Raw genomic sequence first — 25,627 nt, 5'->3', positions numbered from 1 at the left:
GCTGAGTTTTTCAGTGTGGTTGGGGGATTCCATAGGCTTGTTACCTACAAAAAACTACATCGCTGGAATGGAAGATAGCGGAGAAATAACTGGAAGAAGTCGGAAATTCTAATTTGAGCAATGGTATTCTACTAGGGCTGCTCAAACATTTATGAGAAAATTTAAAACTAAAATATCATAAGTCTGACTACCTCAATTTGTTGTTTTAGACTCCCATAAGCTACAGCACAAATTTGAGGTGAATTGATCGATCGACTAGTCTGAAGTTTATATGGTAAAACTGGTACAAATATGTGCTTGAATCTCATAGTTTTAGTTTTCTGCCACTCGATGGTACTGGAAGCGTTCAATAACCCTTATTTTGAGTATTATTATAGGGAATTCTATGTGGAACATCTTTGTTGAAGACCGTTAAGTGATTCGATGCTTGCTAAAAATAGTTGTACCCTAGACTTAGTGTATCGAAAAAACAACCAGTTTTTATTGATGCTATTCAAAATGTGTTAAAATCACCACGTCAAAATCATTTAAATTATAATTTTTGAAGCATATCTGTATCATTGCGTCTTATGTATCGGGCTTTTACACATTACATTTGACTGATTTCGTCTTATTTACACAACAAATAGTAGAACCCGAAATGTTATTGGGCGCGCTAGTGTAAAACATAGGATCTGAAAATATTTTCTCATACCACCACGTTTTTGATTATTAATGGTTTTATATTTTTCACAGTTCACTAGAAATATGGTGCATTTGATGATGTGGGGCTTATATTTTTTTGCAACTCTTTGGTGAAATATTCCTGTTTGAAGGTTAGTGCAAAATTACGGCACGCACCCTGTATATATTAGGATTCCTTCAGAAATTCTTCGTAGTATTCATTCGGAATTTCTTCACATTTTTAATTTTGAAATTTTCTCAGGTATGCAGAGTGTATGCAGAAACATTATTTAAGAGATTCCTCAAGGAATTTTATTTATAATTTCAAACATATTAAAATAATCAGATACACATTCCAGAAATTTTTTAAGAGTTTTCTGAGATTTCTCTAAGAATATTGTTGCAGCTCCATCAAGATTTTTTTTCCTAGTGTTATCCGAAAAAAAAATCCTCTCCTCTCATTAGGATTCCTCCATGAATGCAATCTTATGCGAATTCACACAGGAGTTCCTTTGGAAATTTCTCTGTGAAATCATTTGGACATTCTTCTGGAACATAATCTAGGAATATCTGAGGAATCCTTTTGGAATTGTTGTGAAAATACCTCTGGGAATTACTCCAGATTTCCTTGGATTTTTTCGGTCATTTGTCTGGGTATTCCTTCAAGAATTTCAAGAAGAAGTCTGAGTATTCCTATTGATTTCTACGAATAATTCTGTTATTTCATCCGAAAGCTCCTCTAGGACAAACTTGAACATTCAAAGACCTCCATCAAAACGAAATATTCACCCACATCGCACATACGCGTACATTTTCAGAAATATTTTGGAAAGTCGGAAGTGCAATCCCGTTCTCAACAATTTCTCAATGATGTGGGCATCGCTTTTGAAACTTTTATAATTTGAACCCTTCAGCTTTTCATTGGTGGACCATACATGAAATTGATGTTTGTAAATACTGTAAAATTACGCTGCATTCATAAGAACAGCTGGACTTACTAAAAAAATCCAAGGAGCAACTTCTGAAACAATCTCAAGGAAGTAATTCTTGGGAAAATCTAGAGTTGTCTTTAGTGGAATATTTGAAGGAATCCCTATAGGAACTTCTAGAGGAAATTTCTTTAAGAAAAATCCATGAAAAAAATCTGGAGGCATTTCTAAAGGAATCCCGTGGAGAATTTCCTAAGAAAACTTAACCCTTCAGGACGCGCGCTGTTGTAAAAAGTACAACACTATCGAAAAACCTCGCCCCCTGTATACAGCGCGAGCGCGGTGCAGTTTCGGTTGCTTGATGGCGCGCGTCCTGAAAGGTTAAGAGGAATTTCTTGAGAAATCAATGCAAGATTTTGTTAAGCAACTCCTGGATGAATTTCTCGATTCGTTCTCAGAACAAATCTCAAAAATATTCGGAAGATTTTATGAGGCATCGCTGTTGGAATTTATGAAGAAATCCATGAAAGATTTTCCTAAAGAATCCCGCGAGAGATATTTCAAAGAATCAATGGAGGTATTACCAATCGAATCTATGGACGATTTCAAGGAATGTTTAAAGACATTTCTGGAGGTATTCTGAAAAAAATTCTAGAAGAATTTCGGAAGAATATCTGAAGGAATATCTAAACGAATCCGTAGATAAAGTTTTCGGATGAATCTCTGATTTTTTTTCCTGAAAGAATCTGTGGAGTTTTTTAATGGAAGACTTTCCGAGAGATTCCACGGAATAATGACTGCAGAACTTATTAGATAAATGTGTGAAGAAACTCCTAGGAATCTTCCAGAAAGCCGATTTGGAGAAATTTCTGGAGAATTTCGGAAAAAAATCCATGGGAGATTTTCCAAAGAAATATCCTCAATCAACTTTGAGGAACCCGTTGAAAAAATTCTGAAGCAACCGATAGAGTATTATACAGGGTGTTAGGTTCCTGAGTGCAAACTTTTTAAAGGGTGATAGAGGACCATAAATGGTGAAAAAAAATGTTCTACGCATATGGTCAAATCTCAACCGTTACGTAGTTATTGAGCTCCCCATGTTTTTGATTCTCATTGCCTTAACTGGCTATAACTTTAAAATGGTCAAACTTATCGCAGTTTTTTCACCCTTATTCGAAAGATTATTGAATTTTCTATCAAATGGCATCTTGGAATAGATTGGTTTAGTTAAATAGCTAAGTTTACTAGAGCAAAATAGCTAAAAATAGTGTATTTTAATTTGTTTATGTCAATTATCTTTGAAACATGCGTAATAAATTAAAAATCTGTCTTAGGCAAAATTGTGGCCCCTGTTCCACTCTACAATTCGTTCATTGACGCCAAACTTCTAACTCTTATCGTTTTCTTGCAACTTTGATTTAAATGTGCAGTACAGTGCGCAAAAAAGTGCTTTCTATGAAGATTGCAAATTTATGATCTGAAATACGAAGTTTAAATCGAAATTGCAAGAAAACGATAAAAGATAGAAGTTTGATGTCAAAGAACGAATTGTAGAGTGGAACAGGGGCCAAAACTTTTCCAAAGAAAGAATTTTAAATTATTACGCATTTTAAAAAAAAATTGACAAAAACAAATTAAAACACAATACTTTTGAACTATTTGCTCTAGAAAACTTAGTTATTTAACTAAACCATTCGATTCAAAGATGCCATTTGATAGAAAATTCAATTATCTTTCGAATAAGGGTGAAAAAACTGCGATAAGTTTGACCATTTCAAAGTTATAGCCAGTTAAGGCAATGAGAATCAAAAACATGGGGAGTTCAATAACTACGTAACGGTTGAGATTTGACCATATGCGTAGAACATTTTTTTTCACCATTTATGGTCCTCTATCACCCTTTAAAAAGTTTGCACTCGGGAACCTAACACCCTGTATAAGAAAATCTATGAAAAGATCTCCTGGAGTATAATTTACAAAAAGTCCCTAGAAGATTTTCTGCAAGAATTGCTGGAGTGATTCCTACAGAAATCAAAGTATCAATTTTAGAAAGAATCGGAGAAAGATTTCCTAAACTAATTCGTGGAGAACGTGCTGATATAATTCTGAAATCCTTATTTCTGAATGAATCGCTGATTAGAGGTTATGAAGAAATCCGTGGAAGATTATGCGTAAGAATCAATGTAGAAATTACTGAAAGAATCGTAGGAGGAATTATTGGAGAAATCCATTTAAGGTTTTCCAGGGGAATCTTGAAAAAATAGTAAGAATCACAAGAGGAAATTCTGAAAGAAAATCTGGTGGAGTGTCTGAAAAAAAAATCATTATAGAATTTCTTGAGTTTCCTTGGAACAATTTCTAAAAGATCCACTAGAGAATTTTATGAAGGACTAGCTGTCCTGGCAAACGTCGTATAGCCTGTTTACTGTGTTTTTTTTTTTGACAAACAGCTCAAAAAAAAATATTACTTTTCTGGAGGAATCCCTGGGTTCCCTGTGGAATTTCGGGAAGAGTTTCTCAAAAAAGCTTTGAAGGATTTTTTTTAGAATACTAGAGGAATTTTGTTTTTTTTGAAGATGTTGTAGTTTTTACAGTGGCGTGGTTGCTGAATGGTTAAAGCAATTCTTGAAAAAAAAAAATGAAATAAAATCTTACAAATACACCTGAATTACATTCCATGAGCATTTCTTGAAGAATCCATGGAAGAATTTCTGAAACATCCACTGAAGGGATTTTGAAAAACTGTTTTAAGAATTTGATAACTGTTTTGAGATATTTCTAGGATTACATGGAATTATTTTGGTTGGAATTTATGGAAGCTTTAATAAAAGAATTCTTTGGGAAATTTTTGGAGAAATCTCTAGATGAGTTTTTAAAGGAATCCCTGTAAAAAACCTAAGGAAAACCCTGGAAGGTTTTCCGAATGAAACTTTATGTGAACTTCTCAATGTATACCTGGGGGATTTACTAAAGGCATCCATGGGTCAATTTTGAAAGGAATCTGTGGAAAATTTGCTAAAGGAGTTCTCAGAGAAATGATGAATCTCAAGCGATAATTTTTGATGGATTTCCTGGAAGAAAATCTGAGGCATTTTTTAAAAGCATCCAAGAAGGCATTTTTCTAGAAATGCCTAGTTTTTTGTTATGATATTCCTGAAAGAATTCTTGCGTGAATTTTCTGAAAAACTATAGTTATTTCCTAATGAAAAAAAAAAAAAAACAAGAGGAATTATTGACGGAATCTTTAAAGATTTTTCTAAACAAATCCATGAAGGAATAACTCTGGAAATCTACGAAAATTTTTTAAATAAAACTCTTGGAGAAATCTCTTAAGGCATATCTAGAGGAATTTCTAAAAAAAAAACTCTTGAAGAACCTCAGATGAAATTCGTAAGAGAATTTCTGTAGCAATCCATAGAAGATTTTCTGAAAGAAACTCTCGATAAATTTCTGTAGGAACCCCAAGAGGAATTTTCGAAAGAATATTTTAAGAAGATTTTCGGAAGAAACGGAAGATTTTTTAAAGGCTTCTGGAGAAATTTCTGGATGAATTTTGACAAAAATCTATGGAACTGTCGCTCTGGAGGAATTTTTGACTGCCAAAAAATCCCTGAAAAATATTCCCAATGAATGGGAGAATGAAGGAACGAAGAGAAATCCATAGAAGGATTTGCAAAGAAATCTTTTAAGAATATTGTTGATGATTTTCTAATAGAATTTTTGAAGGAAACCCTGGAGATACTTGTGAAGCTAAATTTTCTAAAATAATGCTATAAGAAATTTCTGTAGGAATCTCTCACGTCCTGAAGGTTTCAAATAATCCGTAGAGCAATTTCAAAGAAAATTTTTCAAATAACCTGATTAAGAATTTTCAAAGGAAGCCATGGTGGAATTTCAGAAAAGCAAAGCAAAGCAAAGCAAAGCAAAGGCAAAGCAAAGGCAAAGCAAAGCAAAGCCAAAGTAGAACAGCGAATACAGCATAATCTTTTGGAGTGTTTTCTCTCCTGCTACAGGCCACGAGAATATTTTGTAAATTATTCTCTGATTTTCTTGCATTTCTATGAACATCTCTAGTTTATTCCTGCATTCGCTAGTTTAATTTTAGATGCCTCGGCTTCTTTCTGAAATCCAGTGTGTTTTCTTCTGATATCCTCAGTAATAAGTGCTTCAGACCGTCAAATACATAATATTTTGAATCTTGGATAAAGCTTTGGCAATATGTACTGCAAACAGCATTGCCAAATCCTTTCAAGTAAAATCGACGTCTTTAAGTTCACTTGACTGCATCTTACCCTGTGTAAAGTGAACGCTCATTGCCACCTGAAAACAACGCACCGGAAGAAAATTAAATCGATTCCGTTCGTCCTTTATTTGTCCGCTGTCCCCGCTCCACAATATACTCTCCTCTGGTCGCACCGGAAATCGGCTCCGCGAAAGCCCAACGCCCGGCGCAAATTGACAAAAAGAAATCGGAAGTAAATCAGAAGATTCTGTTTCTGTGCCGGTATCTTTCTACCCCCGTGCGCTCATTCCTGTACCTACCTGTACCTAGCCTGAGTTCTTCAACTTACCGTTGTTTTGAAGTCAATCTTCTTGCCGAGCCGCGCCTCACCGAGGGTCCAGTTGTGGATTGCTTGTGCCACTTCCGGATTTTCCGGGTCAACCAACCGGAACGCGGTGATGTTGGTGCCACCGTACTTGAACTCGTCCAGGCTGATGGTGTGCAGGTCCTGCGGGATGGGGAAGGGGTGCCAAGATGGATGAAGAAAACGGAAAAATGTCCGGTGTTTGTTAAGGATTTCTAGTGGAGCAGTTATTTTTTAAATTATTGGATAAACAACGTGGCAAGTGCTTTCAACTGTTTATATGAACCAAGGTGAATTAGGAAGTATTCACAGATGAACTCCCTCAGGAATTTCTTATGGAATTCTCTGAGGTAACTCCTCGAGAGTTCCCTTAGGAAGGGCTTTACTAACAAATTAACTGTGGAGTTTCCCGAGATATTTCCTAAGGAGTTCCATGATGAATTTTGCTATAGACCGTAGCCTCCAATTATATCACTACCTTAAAGCGCATGAAAAAAAAATAAAATTGTCATAGTCTACTCACCAGTGACGTGATCAAATAACTGTGGTAATCGCTCATCATGCCAATCTGCTGAGCCTGTTTGAGCACCTCGTAGATTTTCTCGGTGGTACAATCCAGCACAATGTGCGACTCGGCCGAGTTTTTGATCTGTTTGAGCAGGGGTCTATTGGGGTGTGTGTGTGTGTGCCGGTGAGTCCGATTCCGTCGATGTCGATGGCAGATTGATAGCAGTACCAGCAGCAGTAACAGCAAGTAGTGGGATGACCGAGAGATTAACGCGGGGTGGTTTCCCGGTGTCAGCATTGTCGTCGAACACCATGCCAGCAGATACCAGCGCAGTACCATGAAAAAAAAAGAAAGCGGACATGTTTGGTACGATTAGTAATGGAATGTAGACACCACCAGCGTCAAATGTCGGGTTGAACTCGGGAGGGAGTTGTATCGTGTGGTATCGGGACTGGTTGTGGGATGTGAAACGGATGGATGGGATATACACTGCACGAAACTGAAATGGTACCAAGGCGTATGCGCTTTCGTCCATCAAAGATCAAAAATATAATTGATAAAAAAAAAGAGGGAACATAAAACTAATTAACAAACTTAATAGAATACAACACTGAGAAAGGATATATCTGATGGAACTGATAGAAGATAAGAATCGATCGATTTCTCCTATTAACATCTACGTGCAATTTAAGGATGAAGTTCTGTGTCAGTATTTTCGCAACTATCGGTACCAATGGTACCTGGATTGGATCTTGGGTGCAGATTCACCGTAAACGTAGTTTTGTTCGTCTCATCCCTTTTAATTCGAAACCTGGCGAGTAAATCAAGTCAACCTTCTAAACAGACATCTGAACACGTCATCATCAGGCATCCTTGACTGTAAGGACGGCAACATGAATACGATTGCAATCTTCTTCTGGAAAAGATCTGGAAAATCCCCTGAAATCTCCATAAAGCCCACCTGAGAGCCTGTGAAACCTCCTAAGACCCCTCTGAAACTTCATGAAGCTCTGAATCGCATTGTAACGTCTTGAAACGCCTTTGAAACCCTTCGAAACCTTCATAAAGCTCACCGAGAGGCAATGAAGACCCCTAAGATTATTCTGTAACATCCTTAAACGCCCTTAACGCATTAACGAGGTGTGTGTTGAAGTGCGGTTCACAGGAGTTTCCTCTAGTAAACCAAGTACCCGTAGACGTAAGTGCAAGAAAGTGCTTCTTGTTTGAGATGAATGTGTAGTGAAGCAACGTCAAAGAGAACTTCGAGCGCTGCCGTAGGAGTTGAAGAGAATGCTTCAGACATCGCCATTAAGCATATCCTTTGGAGATGGCCTAACTTTGATTGGACCGTTCTCATTTCGCCCTTTTGCCACCACACAAGACATCCATAGGCCAATATTGGCCGAACAACAGTTGTGTAGATCCATTTGATATACTTGAGTTTAAGACCCCAAGTTGTACCAAAGGTTCGCCGGCATTGCCCGAAGGCCATACAAGCTTTCTTGATTCTGAACTCAATGTGAGGTGTCCAAGAAAACTTGGAATCAAGAATGACTCCAACGTACTTTACCTGTTCAGTCTCATCGATTTCAGAATCAAAGAGACGCATTACGGTTTTGCCTTTCCGTAAAAAGCACAATAGATGTTTTATTCGGATTAACCGAAAGGCCATATTGGCGACACCAACCCTCAACTACCTGAAGGGCGCTTTGCATCAGGTCGAAAAGGGTGGTGATACACATATCAACTAACAATGCTACACTGTTGAAAATGCTTTGACATCCATGTGCACAACAGAACACGTGCTCGATGAACAAATTGAGATTTGAAATTATGAAGAGAAATCCACGTACTCCGGTGAGACTCGAACTCACGACTCCCAATTCGCTAGACGGGCGCTTCTATTCCTTCAAGCTACGGAGTCACTCGACTATCTTCGTCGCCAGCAGGCCTAGAACTGAACTCGATTCCACAATCGCACATGGTTATCTTCTTTTCACAATCCAAACCCCCTTCGGATGGGATTAGATGAACATCTAACACATTGTCTGTTGTGCACATGTATGTCAAAGCGAGAGAGGAAGTTATTTTTAATTGTCGAGAGCTTCGGGCACTGCCTCCCATTAGATGTTCATCTAATCCCATCCGAAAGGGGTTTGGATTGTGAAAAGAAGATAACCATGTGCGATTGTGGAATCGAGTTCAGTTCTAGGCCTGCTGGCGACGGAGATAGTCGAGTGACTCCGTAGCTTGAAGGAATAGAAGCGCCCGTCTAGCGAATTGGGAGTCGTGAGTTCGAGTCTCACCGGAGTACGTGGATTTCTCTTCATAATTTCAAATCTCAATTTGTTCATCGAGCACGTGTTCTGTTGTGCACATGGATGTCAAAGCATTTTCAACAGTGTAATTTCCCACATGGCTTGGTCAGCCAAAGCAAAATCAAGAAATTGACATTAACAATGCTAGGTAGTCGTCCGCAAAACCATAAGTAGGAAAACCGCTATTATTGAGTTGCCTCAATAGCGTATCTGCTACGAGATTCCACAAAAGCGGTGACAAGACTCCCCTTTGGGGGCATCCACAAACACTCAATTTCCTAATCCCTGCTAGACGCAATGTCGAGAAGAGATACCGGTTTTTGAGCATTTGGTGAATCCAATTGGAAATCATTGGAGATATACCATGACTCCGTGCGGCTTCCAATATGACATCGAAAGACACATTTTCAAAGGCACCCTCGATATCTAAGAAAACACCCAAGCAGGATTGCTTTTGAGCGAATGCCTTCTCGATATCGTAAACAACCTTGTGTAAAAGAGTCACAGTGGACTTACCAGATTGGTAGGCATGTTGGTTCACATGAAGAGGCACGTTGGCAAGATGAACATCACGGACATGATGATCCACAATGCGTTCTAAGCATTTCAGAAGAAAAGAGGTCAAACTGATAGGTCTGAAACTCTTTGCTTCTTCATACGACGCACGACCCACTTTCGGAATAAACTTCACAGTAATATCCCGCCAAGATTTGGGAATAACTATACCCTGTAGCAAAACTGCAAACATGTTTTTTTTTTTTTCATAACATGTTAGAAATAGATGTTGGAATTCTCGGCTATGCAGTCTCCAAACTCCTTGGAACGACAACGGGTTTAATTCGTCCCTACGTTTCGGCAATGTTTATTGCCATCTTCAGGGGAAAAATGATAAACATTGCCGAAACGTAGGGACGAATTAAACCCGTTGTCGTTCCAAGGAGTTTGGAGACTGCATAGCCGAGAATTCCAACATCTAGTGCATCTAAACAGTCGAACACTCAAACCTCCATGTTAGAAATAATCAAATCCCTTCTGAAGCAAAATAGGATAAATCTCATCTGCCCAGGAGGTTTGAAAGGAGCAAAGCTATTAAGTGCCCACTCAATCGATTCTATAGTTACAATACTCCGAGCCGAAGCCAGGGAATCGTAACTACAAGAAAAGACATCAGGATCATCCGACGATGTAATATCTGCACATCCAGGGAAGTGTGTGTGCTGAATAAGCATTCCAGAACTTCCTCATCAGAGGAAGTCAGATCGCCATTTGGTAAACGAAGTTCGTTCACTCGGAAATCCTTAGTTTTCGCAAGGATTTTATTTAACCGACTGACTTCACTCAAACTGGAAACATTTGTACAAAGGTTGTTTTTTTTCAACTGGATCGTTCAGCAGACCGGAGAGCTTTCCTGTAAGGTCTTGCGAGCCGACCTGAAAGTCTCTGAACCAGCAGAACATCGTCTGTTCCAACTCTTTCTACATTGTTTCCTGAGTTTCGCCTGATCAGAATTCCACCAAGGGGTTCCTCTTGTGATCTTCACAGACTGTAGAGGGCATGCTTCTTCAAAAGCTTCCATGATGAAGGTCGTTGTAGTATCAACGGCATCATCTGAATCACTTGGAGTGTCAATGGATGGTGAGTATCCATGAAATTTGACCGCAACCAAATCAGTAAAGAGATCCCAGTTTGTTGATCGGGGATTCCTGAAACGCAATGTTTGCGAAGTAACTTTTAAATGTTCAAAAAAGATGTAGCGATGGTCAGATAAAGATTCTTCATCTGACACATGCTGTTGGTCAGCTCATGACTAATTCTGCTAGAGCAAAGCGTTATGTCCAACACTTCCTCTCTACCAGATACCATGAAGGTTGGGCGGTTGCCTATGTTAAGTAATCCAAGATCTGTACTACTTAAGTATTCCATCAAACTGGAGCCTCTCAAATTGATGTCTGAGCTGCCCCAGATTATATGGTGAGCATTAGCATCACTACCAACAATTAGCGGAAGGCCTTTTGAAGTGCAGTATGCAATGACTTGCTTGAAACCATCCGTAGGGGATGGTTCATCATGCGGTAAATAAACCGAACAATAGACGTATTTCCTGTTGAGGTTTCCAACAGATATATCAATTGTGATAGCACAAACATCTCTGGTGATTAGTTCAGAGATGAGTGTAGCAACGATTGCGTTGTTGACAAGCATACAGGCTCGAGGCATGACACGCGAGTTTGCCATTTCATGTTTACTGAAAGTAGCAAACACCGGGCTCACAAGGTTTCCTAGATAGAATTTTCAGAATTTTCCCTTACGAAAGTAAGGTTTTAGGACCAAGCCCGACTAGAAAATTGCAACAAAAATATATCATAATCCTAACAAATCATGATATTTATATCTCATTATGCTATAATCATGTTCAACATCCTAGGTGTTTTCAAAATATTGTAAATCAATTATATCACATTATGTTATAAATGTTGTTTCTAAACTCATTGTATTATAATTTAGTTTTAAATCTTCGACATTTGGGAAATAATGTAACAAAATTATATCAAATTATGATAGAAACCAGTAATCCAGAGGCTTAAATTCATATCACATTTTGTTATAATTTTGATATGATTATAACAAAATAGGATATAATCTTGATTAGACCAGTGTACTTTTCGTTACAATTTTAGTGATTTTCACATCATCCTGAACCTAGTAGTACCCAAACTAGGTAAGATTGGACTCTTCGCAATAACAGCACAACAAAGAACAGCAGCAATAATACCAGATCGTTATCGATTGGAAAACGCCAAAGGCGAGGATACACAGAATACACTGTGTAAATCGCATAATGCGAAACCATATAGGTGATAATTTAAACTAATTAACAACATCCTCATAATTTCGCCCTTATTAAGCCTCAAGTGAGACTAAAGAAGGACAGCTGATTGTCTCGGAGAAACACAAGGTCCACTGCACCATTGCTCCGGTTAGCGCAGTATGTAGTGTGGAGGGCAACCAGGTACTGCACAGGCTCCGTTTGCGGTTAGGTTTTTATTAGACCCCCCCTAGCCATTCATTCCTAGGCACGGTAAGCATGAAGCCGCATCACACCATGAATTAGGGGTCACCTGTTAGTGGACTCTTACCACCGGAACAGGCGGTCCGTAGTGTTATTCTTCACAGAAAAAAATATTCATGTAAAATTCAGCGAGAAATCATGCACATAAAGGGAATGCTAGAGTTAGTGCATATATACATGAGATATCATGTAAAATTACGTTACAATCGTGTAAATTTCCGCTAATAGTCACGTAACCGGTTGAAGTCCATGATGATTTACGCGATGATTGGCGGAAATTTACACGATGTTAATGTAATTTTACATTATATCTCATGTAAAAGTGCACTAACTCTAGCATTCCCTTTATGTGCATGATTTCTCGCTGAATTTTAATTACATATTTTTTTCTGTGTTAGCCAATTGAGACAATCGCTACTGGCACTACACAACTATGTAGGCTGATCGAGAAAAGAAGTTAATATTGATAATCAACTTCATACGGGCTCGAACAGCCGACTAGAAGGATAGAAGGATAGAAAGTAGGTGTAGAAATATATATATATAGTAGGTGATAGAAAGTAGGTAGTGATGGTAGGGGGTAGGGTGTAGGGTAGGGTGGAGGGTAGAGGATAGGGTACAAGGTACTTTTCTCTCACCGCCCGGTGTCCCGTCGGTTAATAAAAGTACACAGTGTAGGGCCGAAGTCGCATCCTGGCCGAAACAGGGGGTTTTAGAAGGGTTACAATATACTTCAAGGCATTTCAGGGCGTTTGTGAAGGTTTTAAAGAGACTCTCTTTCATGCTTTCGTGTGTGCTACTCGGAGGTTGCAGGGGGGTCGCAGAGATATTTAAACAAGTCACAAGGCGTTCCTGTGCATTTCAAGGCGTTTCAGGAGATTTTACAGGGGTCTTATGGAGCTTTCTAGGCTTACATGTGAGCTTCACGAGGGTTTGAAGGGGGCTTCAGAAGCATTTCAAGGCGTTACAATGCATTTCATAGCATTACAAGGCGTCTCAGGAAGTTTTGGTAAGGTTTTAGGGGGTTCACAGGCTCTCAGCTGGGCTTCATGGTGGGTTAGAAGGGGGATTCTAGAAATGTCATGGCGTTGCGTCGTCTCCGGATTGGCGATACATAGCCTTAACCACTAGGCTAACTGCAGGCCCCCTACAAACTCCTTACTCTGGGAAATTATTCATGAGTTCTTTCTAGAGTTCCTTTAAGGGCTCCTTCGGGAGATCCTCCAAGATTTGCTCCAGGAACTCCTTTAGTAGTTGGTCTGGGAAATCCTTTATGAGTACCTACTGGAATGTCTTTTGAAGTTCTTCCTAGATTTTTTTTCAGGAGTTCCTGCAAGATTTTCTTCTGGATTGCACTAGGAATTTCTTCCGGAAAATTTCTTCTGAAAATCCCTTCCGCATTTCGATGAATTTTTTTAGTAGTTTCTCCTGTGGACATTCCTTTAGAAGTTTTCCAAGAATTCCTACGGGAGATCTTGCGGGAAATTCCTTCCAAGAATTCCTTAAGGAGGGCTTCTGGTTATTACTTAAGGTTTATTCTGGATTTCTTTTCTAGAATTCTTTCAGGAGCTTTACCGAAAATGCTTTCGTGATTTCCTTCGGGAGCTCCATTATTAGTTTCTCCGAGAGTCCCTTCAGGGGCATCTCCGAAAGTTCTTCAAATAGTTGATCCAGGAACTCCTTCAGCAGGTACTCTGAGAATTTCTTCATGAGTTCCTAATGAAATTTCTTTAGGAGTCCTTCCCAGGATTCTTTCAGAATTTTCTGCAATTTCTCTGGGAATCTCATACAGATTGCTCTGAAAATTCTTTCAGATTTTCTCTGAGAATTCCTTCAGGAGTTTCTTCTAGAATTCCTTCGGGAACTCTTCCAAGAATTCCTTCAAGAGTTCTTCCTGGAATTGCTTCTAGTTTATTATCACGAGGTCTTTCAGGAGTTCCTTCAAGAATTCCTCTAGGAGTTCTTCCGAAAATTTCGTTACAATTTGTCATGGAAATTTCTTCTAGAATTACTGCAGAAGCTTAATAGAAAATTCTTTGAAGAGTTACTTCGAGAGTAACTTCAGGAGTTCCTCCTGGAGCTCCTTCAGGGGCATCTCCGGGAGTTCCTTCAAGAGCTGCTCCAGGAACTCCTTCAAGAGTAACTACGCGAATAGCTTCATGAGTTGCTCCTGGAATTCCTTTGGGAGTTCCAGCGAGAATTTCTTCTGGATTTCTCTAGAAAGTCCTTCCAGATTTTTCTGAGAATTTCTTTCGGATTTCTCCGACAATACCTTCAGCAGTTTCTCCAGGAATTCATTCAGGAGTTGCTCCAAAAATTTTTTCAAAAGTTTCTCCTGAATTTTTTTTTAGGAGTTCGTCCAAGAATTCCTTCGGGAGTTCCTGCGGGAATTTCGTTTGGATTGTCCTAGGAATTCCTTTCCAATCTTCTGAGAAACCCTTCAGTAGTTTCTTCGGAATTTCCTCCGGGAGTTTCTTCAGGCGTTCCTCTTGGAATTCCTTCAGGTTTTTTTTTCGGGAAGTTCTCCACGAATTCCTCTAGGAGTTTTTCCAAGAATTCCTTCGGGAGTTCCTCCGGATATATCTTTACGATTTGTTCTGGAATGCCTACAGAAGCTTCGCTGGAAATTCTTTCGGAAGTTGCTCCGGTTGCTCCTTTAGGAGGTTCGTCGGGTGTGCCTTCAAGATTTGCTTTGGGAATTCCTTCAGGAGTTACTCCGGGAATACCTTTAGAAGTTTCCCCTGGAATTCCTTTAAAAGTTCTTTCCAGAGTTCCTTGATGAGTTCCTGCAAGAATTCTTACTGGATTTTTCTGAGAATTCAGGACTTCCTGTGGAATTTAGTCAGGAATTCCTATGAGAATTCTTTCATGGATTCTCCTGAGAATTCCTTTAGCAGTTCTTCCAAGAGTTATTTCAGGACTTGCTCCAGGAGATTTTCCGTGAATTCATCCAGGAATTCTACCACGAGTTCCTTCAGGAGTCCTCTGGGAATGCCTTCAAGAACTTTACCGGGAGTTCCTCCCCGAATTCCACCAAGAGTTTCTTTAGGAGTTCCTCCGGATATTTTTTCAGGGTTGGTTCTGAAAATTCCTTCTGGAATTCATTCAGAAGCTTTCTTTAGGAGCATCTTCTGGAGTGCCTTCAAGATTTGCTCCGGCAATTCCTTCAGGAGTTGCTTGGGAATTCGTTTAGGAGTTCTTCCCAGACTACCTTCAGGAGTTCCTGCTGGAATTCCTTTTGGATTTTTCAGGAGAACGCTAGGAATTTTCCATTTTATTTGTTGCCATGTATCTTGGAATTTCGGATTATAACATTATTGCACGACGTCATAAAATATCTCTCTTCTTTCTTCTGTATTTTCCCAATATTGTATTTATGGTGGGACTCCTGTGGCATTTCCTTTCGATTTTTTTCTTCGAGGAGTTTCTTTGGATATTCCTCCAAAATCGTTTCTTTCTATTTTTCACATATGGGGGCATCCATTTAGTATGTCACGCTAAAAATAGGAATTTCAAACCCCCACCCTCCCCCCTTCGTACGTGTTTTTCCGCTAACTAACATTGCTTGTCACACTTTTCAGAACCTTCCCCCCCCCCCTCTAAGCGCGACGTACTTTCCCCATGCTTAAATGTTTTCTTCCCTGCAATGCTCATAAAAACTTCTCCCAAATTTTTTTAAGAACATCATTTTTCTCTTTGAGTATACATAAAGAATTTGAATGAAGAATTGATCTGAATGGCTTTCAAAGAATTTCCCTACATTCAGAACGAATTCCAGAATGATTTCCAGATGGGACCCCTAGAGGAATCGCAGATCAAACTCTTGGAAAAATCTCATATAAACCATCCAGGAGGAACTTCAAGAAGAATTTCCTGTGGAACTCCTGAAGAAATTCCTGCTGGAGATTGCAGAAAAGTATGCCGAACGAACGACAAACCCGATGACATGAAGGATGAGTTCTATGAGAGCCTTGATAAGGCCTACGGAGAGTGCCCAAAACAACATTCTGTTACCAACGATCATGGTCTGCGCCTTGTGACATTCGCTGCTGCTAGAGGAATGGCAATCAGCAAGACCTACTTCGCACGTAAGAATATCCGAAAACACACCTGGCGACACCCGAGTGGTGACACTTGCTCCCAGATAGACCACGTGCTGGTCGACGGGCGACATTTTTCGGACGTCATAGATGTGAGGTCCTTCAGAGGCCCGAACATCGACTCGGATCATTATCTTGTAGCCGCTAAAATTCGGGCGCGATTATCCAGCGACGCCAACGTAATGTTTGGTTTGACGAGGACTGCCAACGAGTGACGAACGAAAAGAATGCCGCCAGAAGTCGAATGTTAGTGACCGGTACCCGGCAGAACAGAGAGCGGTACAGGGTTGCAAGAGCAGAAGAGAAACGAATCCACCGCAGGAAAAAAACGGCAACACGAAGAGAGTGTTATTGCTGAAGCGCAGTAAAGTATGGACAGGAACGATATGCGGAGGTTTTATGCAACTGTCAATGGCGCGCGGCACAAGACTGCGCCAGTGCCCGCCATGTGCAATGACCGGGAAGGAAATATGCTGACAGACTAAACAATGGTGGCAGCCAGGTGGAAGGAGCACTTCGAAGATTTGTTGAATGGTAGCAGCGAAGGAGCACCCAGAAACAGGATTAACATAATGGATGACAGTCAAGCAGTGAAACCACCAACACTGGATGAGGTTAAAAAGGCCCTTAAAAAGCTGAAAAACAGAAAGGCTGCTGGGAAGGACGAGATCCCGCTCGAAATTCTTAAGCACGGAAGCGAGCAGCTACATCAATCAATCCACCAGATTATTATAAAGATTTGGGAGGATGAAGAATTGCCCACCAGTTGGTTGGATGGCCTCATATGCCCAATCTACAAGAAAGGGCACAGACTGGAGTGTGCCAATTACAGAGGGATTACCCTTTTAAATTCGGCGTATAAGATACTGTCGCGTGTCCTGTTCAACAGACTGCGACCTCTTGAGGAGTCCTTCGTCGACGAATACCAGGCTGGTTTTCGTGAGGGCCGATCAACGACGGATCACCCTGCGGATGATCCTAGATAAATTTCGGGAATGTAACTTGCAGACTCACCATCTGTTCATTGATTTTAAAGCAGCGTACGATTCAGTGAAAAGAAATGAGCTTTGGCAGATAATGTCAGAACATGGTTTTCCGGCGAAACTAATAAGGCTGATACGCGCAACGCTGTATGGATCAAAATCAAGTATTCGGATCGCGGACGAAGTGTCTACGTCGTTTGTGACCTTGGATGGATTGAAGCAGTTGGATGCTCTTTTAATTTTATTGTTCAACATTGCACTCGAAGGAGCGATTAGGAGGTCAGGCGTGCAGAGGAATGGCTCTATCATCACACGGTCGCACATGCTCCTCGGTTTTGCGGACGATATTGATCTCATCGGCATCGATCGTAGGGCAGTGGAGGAAGCTTATGCTCCTCTGAAGAGAGAGACAGCGAGGATAGGCTTGACGATTAACTCTACCAAGACGAAGTACATGATAGCGGGTAGAGACAGAAGCAGGCCTAGTGGTGTTAGTGCTGAGGTAGTGATTGATGGGGAAGTGTTTGAAGTTGTTGAAGAATTTGTTTATCTTGGAACACTTGTGACATGTGACAATGACGTTTCCCGTGAAGTGAAAAGGCGTATTGCAGCTGCGAATAGGGCCTTTTACGGATTGCGTAGCCAGCTTAGGTCCCGTAACTTGCAAACGCAAACCAAATTCGCTCTGTATAAGACTCTGATTCTTCCGGTTGCCCTCTACGGTCACGAAGCGTGGACGTTAAAGGAGGTAGACCGAAAAGCTTTTGGAGTTTTTGAGCGCAAAGTGCTGCGGACAATTCTCGGTGGGAAACAAGAAAATGGAGTGTGGCGCAGACGCATGAATCACGAGTTGTACCAAGTGTACGAAGATGCGAATATTGTGAAACGTATAAAATACGGCAGACTTCAGTGGGCTGGACACGTAGTGCGAATGTCGGAAAAAAGAATAGCGAAAACAATATTCAGCAGAGAACCAGGAAGAGGTAGGTGACTTCGTGGGCGGCCGCGAACTCGCTGGCTGCACGCGGTTGAAAAAGATCTACGATCCCTACACGTTCGGGGATACTGGAGGAACATCGCCCAAGACCGACGAAGATGGTGGTGTAGTCAACAAGGTAAGGTAGGTATGCCGAAGAATTTTTGGAGGAACTTTTCATCTGAATTATCATAGGATCCCCTGGAAAAAATATCGGAAAATTTTTCAAATGAAGTCCTGAAGGAACTCCAGGAGGAATTACTGGGGAAATATTTTTGAATGAAATCCGGGAGAACTCTCCGAAGGAACTATTGGAAATATTATTGAATAAACACCTCAAAACAACAGCAGCGACTGAGATAAGCAGTTATTTTGGCAAATTAAAAAAAAAACAGTCAACTCGAATCCCATAATGCCGATGGAACTTCTGATTATTCCCAGAAACACACCTGGAATAGTTCTTGAATGAAGTCTTGGAAAAAGTTTTCCAAGCAACTGTTGAAACTAGCTCTTGGAGTTACTCCCTAAAGAATTTGCGAAGAAACCTTTGGTTATTCCAAATGAGCTCCTAGAAGATTTTTCGGAAGAACTGCTACAACTTTTTGGAAGAACCCCGGAAGATGCTAAGAGAAGCTAGAAAAAAAAAAGAAAAGGTTTAAAAAAGGCAGAAACAGCTAGAAAATCCTAGAACTACTTAGAAGAAGCTAGTTGAAGCAAACCGATTTAGGAAGCTAAAAGAATTAAAAAAAACTTGACTAAGCTTTCAATAAGAAAAAATCGAATAAACAAGATAAAAGCAACGAAAAAATAAAAAAAGTAAAAGAAAATTTTAGTGGAAAGTGGAAGTTAAAAGGTAGAAAATGAAGAGAGGGCTAAATGAAGATACAAAAACATAGAAGAAACCAAAAGAACGCAAAAGAAGCTTGTAGAAATTATATGAAGTTAAGTTAGTAAAACTTAAATGAAGCTAGAAAAAAAAACCTACTACAAGCTATATGAAGCTGGAAGAACCTAGTAGGAAGCAGATGAACTTGTAGTTTCAAGCTAGAAGTTTATAACAAGGTAGACAAAGCATGAAGAAGCTATCAGAAGTTTGAAGAAAGATTCAAAATCCATACGACAAGACAAAACGAAAAGAAGATAGATCAATTATAAAAAAAACTTGAAGTCATCTGCTACACGTCAGAAACACGGAATCATTTCAATTTCACACAGTGTATCGATTCAAACCAGGGATGAAAAGAGTAGGAGGATCATCGGAGAGTTGAGAATGGCGTGAAATTTGCTTGGTATTAGATCAGACTCCCCGCTGTTGGCAACAATGTGCTCTCGGTTCCACCGTTATCATCGGACGAGAGAAACAGGAGGAAGAAAGGAGTTGTGAGCCACAAAACCGACATCCATGGATTAGATTTAATGGGGAAAATGTGTGGCTTGTTCCGAAGCGAGATTGGAAACGAGAGCCGGGCCTTGTTCGATTATTAAACTTTTGAAATTCAATTCCGAAAATTGCCATTTCAATCGTTTTAATTGTGAATCGATTAGCCCGTACACGACCTCCCAATCGGGCGGAAAGGGGTGCGCAAAGTTTTGCGACCCCCCATTAAAATGAAATGTTTCGATGTCAACATCGTGAAATGAGGGAAAATTTTCCAAATCAGATACAACGCGGCACATCCTTCGGGAGCTCCCCAGCAGACCGACGACCGTCCATATTCAACCCATTACCGTTTAGTAGAGACGGCATACAGCTAAATGCTAATTTCTTTGTCGTACAGTCCCCCGATTCCGATGGGAGATGATTTAGGACTGAGGACTAAGACACACCGAGCCAGTTCGAAGGGAAATATAGGAGGTGCCCCAGTTCGGAAACAGGGCAGGGTGTTGCTACTTTCAATTAGATAAAAGCACCCATTAGCCTTAATTACTGTGAGTGCCAGCGAGCTACTGCTGCCAACCAAATCGAGATGGACGACGACACGCCGTGGATGTTTTAGATTCCCCGGAGAGAGTGACTTGACTGACTGGGCAGGCTGGACCATCATCGCATCATCGGTGGTGAAGGCCGACGGAGCGGTGGTGGTGGTAAGATAATCCTTGGTTTGGCGCTGTGGGTTCCACTACTGTGATCACAGGCCCTTTCATTCATCTCACGTTGCGAGCAGCGAATTCTGCTTCCAAGGTCTAATTGAGCTGACCATGGTGGATTTGTAGTGGCAGTGGATTGGGTTGTGAATTACGTTAGTTGCGGGACGTTGACGATCCAATCGACAGATTGAAAGTGTGGAAAGGATATATCCCGACTAACAATCACTCATTTTACAAGCACCTTTACGACAAATTGATTCAGCATGATGCTGAATAACATTTGGATAATTTTCAGGCACAACCTTTGTTCGGGTTTTGTTCACACAAATTTGGAGAAACTATAAAGCATAGCGTTGTGTACCAACTGAACTGTTTGTTGTTAAATCGTTTTACAACTATATAGTAAAGTTGTTATTCAGCTTTATCAAAAATGATTAAAAATAAAAAAAAATGCAGAAATATTTCAATTTCTACGAGAATTTATGATTGAAACTTAATGCTGTGAACATATATTGTGAAATAATAACTACACATAAATTTACCTAAATCCAGATTCGAACTCGAGACCCGTCAATTGCCAGCCGCATACCTTCCTATCTGCGCCATTCTAGAGATGATGAATTGCAGCGCTCAAATCAAAACATAAACTTCCCGTGGTTTAATAATGATCAGACTTCGACTCCTATTCAGCAGTGGTGAATTAGCACAACATTATGGTTAACGACTGAACAACAAATCAATTCAGCTGTTGTTCAGTAAAAAACACGTGTTTTTCATCATGTACTCTGAGTCGAAGTATGATGAAACGAAAGCGCTTATTTGACTTGTGAAAAACACATTATACAGATACATGTGCTAATTTTTACACTAACGTAACAAGGATCAGAAAAAGGTCTTATTAAACTATGTTGTAAAAGAATTACTGCAAGTCGAATAAAAATCTTATTAAACGCTTGAAAAGTGTTTTAAATTATCATTGTTTCTACCGATACGAAAAGTTGAACATTGGCTACACACTTAGAAATTCTGAAATTTGCACGAAACGGAATCACCAAAGAACGTAAACGTTTTCAAGACTGAATCATAATTTGGACTCAATTTTACGCGCATCATGTAAGTGCTGGTTGGTTGCGTTAGATGTCAACAAATTCGTTTCACCAGAAACGTAGAAGCAGTATGACGTTCATCAACCACTTTTTAACTCGGTGAAATAGCCGAGAGGTAAGAGATGTGGCTCACGATCAGGAGATCCGGTGTTCGAGTCCATGCATGTCATTATTTTACTTTTCTATGTTTTATCTGTCAAATCGGTTTTAGCGATTGCTAGACGCTAAGAAAAATAAGTTTTATTTTGGGGTGTCTTGAAAGACGTAAATTTACATGTTTCAACCTCTAAATTTGTGTTTTTGAAGATGCTCGTATATGTCAGGTTCAGGACACTTAAAATTACATGATATTTTCTAGGTGTGTACTTTTTCAATTGAAAAGCATTTGTACAGTATTGTGTACAGCATAATTTTAGTTCAGCAATAATTACTATTATAAAGCAACAATTCAGCATGCATGCTTGTTTGCAGCTTGAGATTGTTAGTTGGGATAATTTATGAATATTACAGTATTCTAATACGATTATCGTGTGGCAGGTACAAACATATCACGCCCTCTAAAGTCCAACAAAACATGTATAGTACGTTCTCGTTTTATCGCCGCTTTATCCATTTAAAAATATAAATAACCTTTGACAATTTATTTCGAACACTTGTCTAAAATTATCCATTCTATCGAGCACGTGAACTACCATTGCTGGAATGCCGCCATGGAAATAAGTCAAACCAACACCCCTCCATTTGAAATCCATCCAAGCCCATTCCGGATTTAGAGTTCGCCAAAAACCTAGGGGCTGTCCATAAACCACGTGGTCATGAGGGGGGGGGGGGGGGTGGTTTCGGCCAATGACCATTTTGTATGGACGAATAACAAATTTTGTATGGACTAATGACCACGCGGGGGGGTTTGAGAAGTCCCAAAAAAATGACCACGTGGTTTATGGACAGCCCCCTACAGAAAACCGCAAACCCCAGAACTGCATTTCCCATCCTTCAGCTGCAAATACCAAACTGGGATAATTTTGTCAATGGTGGCTTTCAACAGCTTTCGTCCACCTGTACTTATGTTCCTCTGATGTTTTGCTAGAATCCGTATAAGAAAAAAACAGCAAACCCTTCCAAACTAACACAGCAAATACATACCTCTGGCCGGCTGCCGGGAAATAGTTCGACACAAATCGGAAATTCCCCGCATTTTTAAGAATCAATACAAGTGTGGCTTCCATCGCTATGGCTGTGTAAGCTTGGTCATTCGGGAACGATTACGATCGAAATGCACGCCACAGCCATCATCAACTCGATCAACGCCGGAATATCCGGAACAAACGATTTAAGCGTTAGCTGTGTTGTAGAGACTCATGTTTTTTGTTTCGATATCTTCGTCGGCGTTGTTGATCAATGATACTTGGATAATTGTGCTCGTTAAAATGTGTTCCTTCAATCGGTTCCCTTTTCTATTGAATATGGAATATCTACTACGCATTCTCAAAATAATGATAGCACTGATTTTTTTTGTATATTTTGTTTGTTTTGTATTACCTGCAGGAATTCTTTTGGTAATTTCATCGAAAACCACGCAAATTCGGAATCCTTTAAGGTGAATATAGAACGAAGCTATACCTTGAGTTTTCAAAAGCACAAATCTGTGGAACAAAATATCCTAGCGCGCTGAAAAGTCACCTGCTAGTGGTGACCAATCGATCAAGTTTTCATGGCGATCCGTCATTTTTTTCCTCAGAATTGTGCTTTTGGAAATTCAAGGCGTGGCTTCGTTCTACACACTAAGAAATTCTAAAATTTGCACGAAACGGAATCACCATAGAACGTAAACGTTTTCAAGACTGAATCACAAATTGGACTCAATTTTACGCGCATCATGTAAGTGCTGATTGGTTGCTTTAGATGTCAACAAATTCGTTTCACCAGAAACGTAGAATCAGTATCACGTTCATCAACCACCTTCTAACTCGGTGAAATAGCCGAGAGGTAAAAGATGTAGCTCACGATCAGCAGATCCGGTGTTCGAATCCATGCATGTCATTATTTTACTTTTCTCTTTTTCCTGTCAAATCGGTTCCAGCGATTGATAGACGCTAAGAAAAAAAAAGTTTTATTTTGGGGTGTTTTGAAAGACGTAAATTTACATGTTTCAACCTCTAAATTTGTGTTTTTGAAGATGCTCGTATATGTCAGGTTCAGGACACTTAAAATTACATGATATTTTCTAGGTGTGTATAATCACCTTAACAAATACTCTAAAATTCCTAATGCAACTTCTTATTGAATTCTTTCACCATTTTTTCAAATTTTGTCGGCCATTCCTATAGAATACTTTTGGGTAATTTCTTTGAAAACTTTTTTTTTATCTGTATTAACGAGATTTTTAGCCTTAGGCTAGTTTATCTCGAGAAGTCGAGACTCACGCTTTACTTCCCTTCCGAAGGAAGAACTCACATTTTGCGAGTTTGTCGGAAGTGCACACTTACTTGCTAGAAGTAAGTCACAATAACTTCTGCGCAACAAAAACCTGCGCCGCCGTGACTCTTCGGTGACAAGTGTGTTACTTGGGTGGGATTCGATCCCAGGTCCTTGGCGTGATAGTCAAGTGTTCTAACCATCACACCAGGTCCGCTCCACTCTTTAAAAACTGTTTTAGAAATTTCTTCAATTTTTTAACCCATTAACCCCCGAATGATGCCACAAACATGATAAACGTCTGATTTTTTCTGGAGTATCTCAAGCAAAGCAAAGATAACCGTACACATCGTAGTTGTTACTCCGTAATTGACCAGAACAATCAAAGTTGCACAGAGATCCAATGAATGGTGCTTGGGACTAGCTACACACTCTCAATGTGCACAATTCGAGAGTTCAATATTTTAAAATCAATAACGGCGCCGGCCACGTCCTTACGGTCATCGGGAAAGGGAAGGAATGTTAGTTCGACAACCATTGTTACTAGAAACCGTGGAATCCACAGCATCCCCACAGTTGTCTCGGGATGGAGTATTTGTTAGTAGGGTAGGCTAAGGTGTGGATCTTGGAGCCACTTTTGGTAGATGATATGATCCGCTAGTTATATGAAAATACACGACACGGTCTTCATCCCGATTATGATTCGCAACTGTCCCAAACACGCGTCTTTTTTCACTTTTTCCTTCGAACCCGTCTGATTTTTTCTGGTGTATCTCAAAACCACAAAAGAAAGTTATTGTAATCATTTAACCGGAAATATATGGTGAATTTTTGTTTAAATACACGGTGGGGTATTTGTAAGTAAAACATTGGAAAAAAAACTATTCTATATTTTTTTACGTAACAGGCTGACCTATATGAGATATGTTCATCATTTATAGATGACTGATGCGACGCAAGGAACAGTTGATATTCCTTTTAAATGGAAAATTCACAGCATAAAATTTTATAGAAAAATATGACATGGTACAATGGTCCAGGATTTAAATTTACGAGAAAAGCTGCGTTTATCTTCAAATGTTTATTTTTTTTGACAAATATGTATGGTCTTCTCAAAGTTGTTCCTAATGAAAAGTTCCTTATTCAAATATTCATGAAAACAAGGGTGATCCATGTCTTGCAAGAAATGTAAAACTAAACTTTTTTATTACATGGAATAATTACATGAATTCTTCGGCAAATTTTTAGGTCTATTAATTTTGCAGCAGGTTTCCAATAAAAGTTTTTATGTAGCTTTAAAACTGATTGAATTAGAATAGTTTTTTTTTCTGAAAAAGCTTAGAATGGTTCAATAACACCCGTTTTTGTGCAGAGATTGTTATTATCCCTAATGGTTTGAGAGTTTCAGTCGTTTTCTCTGAAAACCAAAGTTTATTCAAATGTTCATATTACAGTTAAGGGCAATAATTTAAAAAAAATCTGTGAAATATTAAAAAAAATCATACCAAAACATATAAAACAATAGAGACGTGTTGCTTTTGGAACTGAGGGAAATGTTTGTTGACAAGTGCCTATTTTTTTATAAAATCATCAATAGCTTTTGAATGGGATTCCATAGCATCAATATCTGCACACGTAAAGCAACTTTGGACAGAAAACACCGCACCCCCCACCCCCCGGGTGTCCTGATCAACTTTGTCCAAGACGAAATTGTTCTAAGTTATATGATTCATATGAGATAGAGCTGTTTAGATTTTTTAAGACTCACTAGCGCCACCTAGCAGATAAATCTAGAATCAACGAGTTCACTTTCGGGGGACTCTTGATATCCTGATCAACTTTGTCGAAGAGGAAATTGTTCTATGTGGGCTGGTTCTTGAGATAC

General features: G+C 39.6%; 1 protein-coding gene across 1 annotated transcript in view; it reads right to left on the bottom strand.

Annotated features, from left to right (window-relative positions):
- LOC109398396 (glutamate receptor ionotropic, kainate 1) overlaps window positions 1-25,627 on the bottom strand; it is a 693,316-nt gene that overhangs the window by 128,585 nt on the left and 539,104 nt on the right. Inside the window, exons 6-7 of the mRNA XM_062845084.1 lie at window positions 6,702-6,843; window positions 6,164-6,322 (exon numbers count right to left, since the gene is read on the bottom strand). Of these exons, the coding sequence (XP_062701068.1) occupies window positions 6,164-6,322; window positions 6,702-6,843 (301 nt within the window). The remainder of the gene's footprint in view (window positions 1-6,163; window positions 6,323-6,701; window positions 6,844-25,627) is intronic.

This window comes from Aedes albopictus, chromosome 1 (genome assembly GCF_035046485.1).
Source record: "Aedes albopictus strain Foshan chromosome 1, AalbF5, whole genome shotgun sequence".
Classification (NCBI taxonomy): Eukaryota; Metazoa; Arthropoda; class Insecta; order Diptera; family Culicidae; genus Aedes; species Aedes albopictus.
This window is presented reverse-complemented; position numbering and strand designations above follow the sequence as displayed.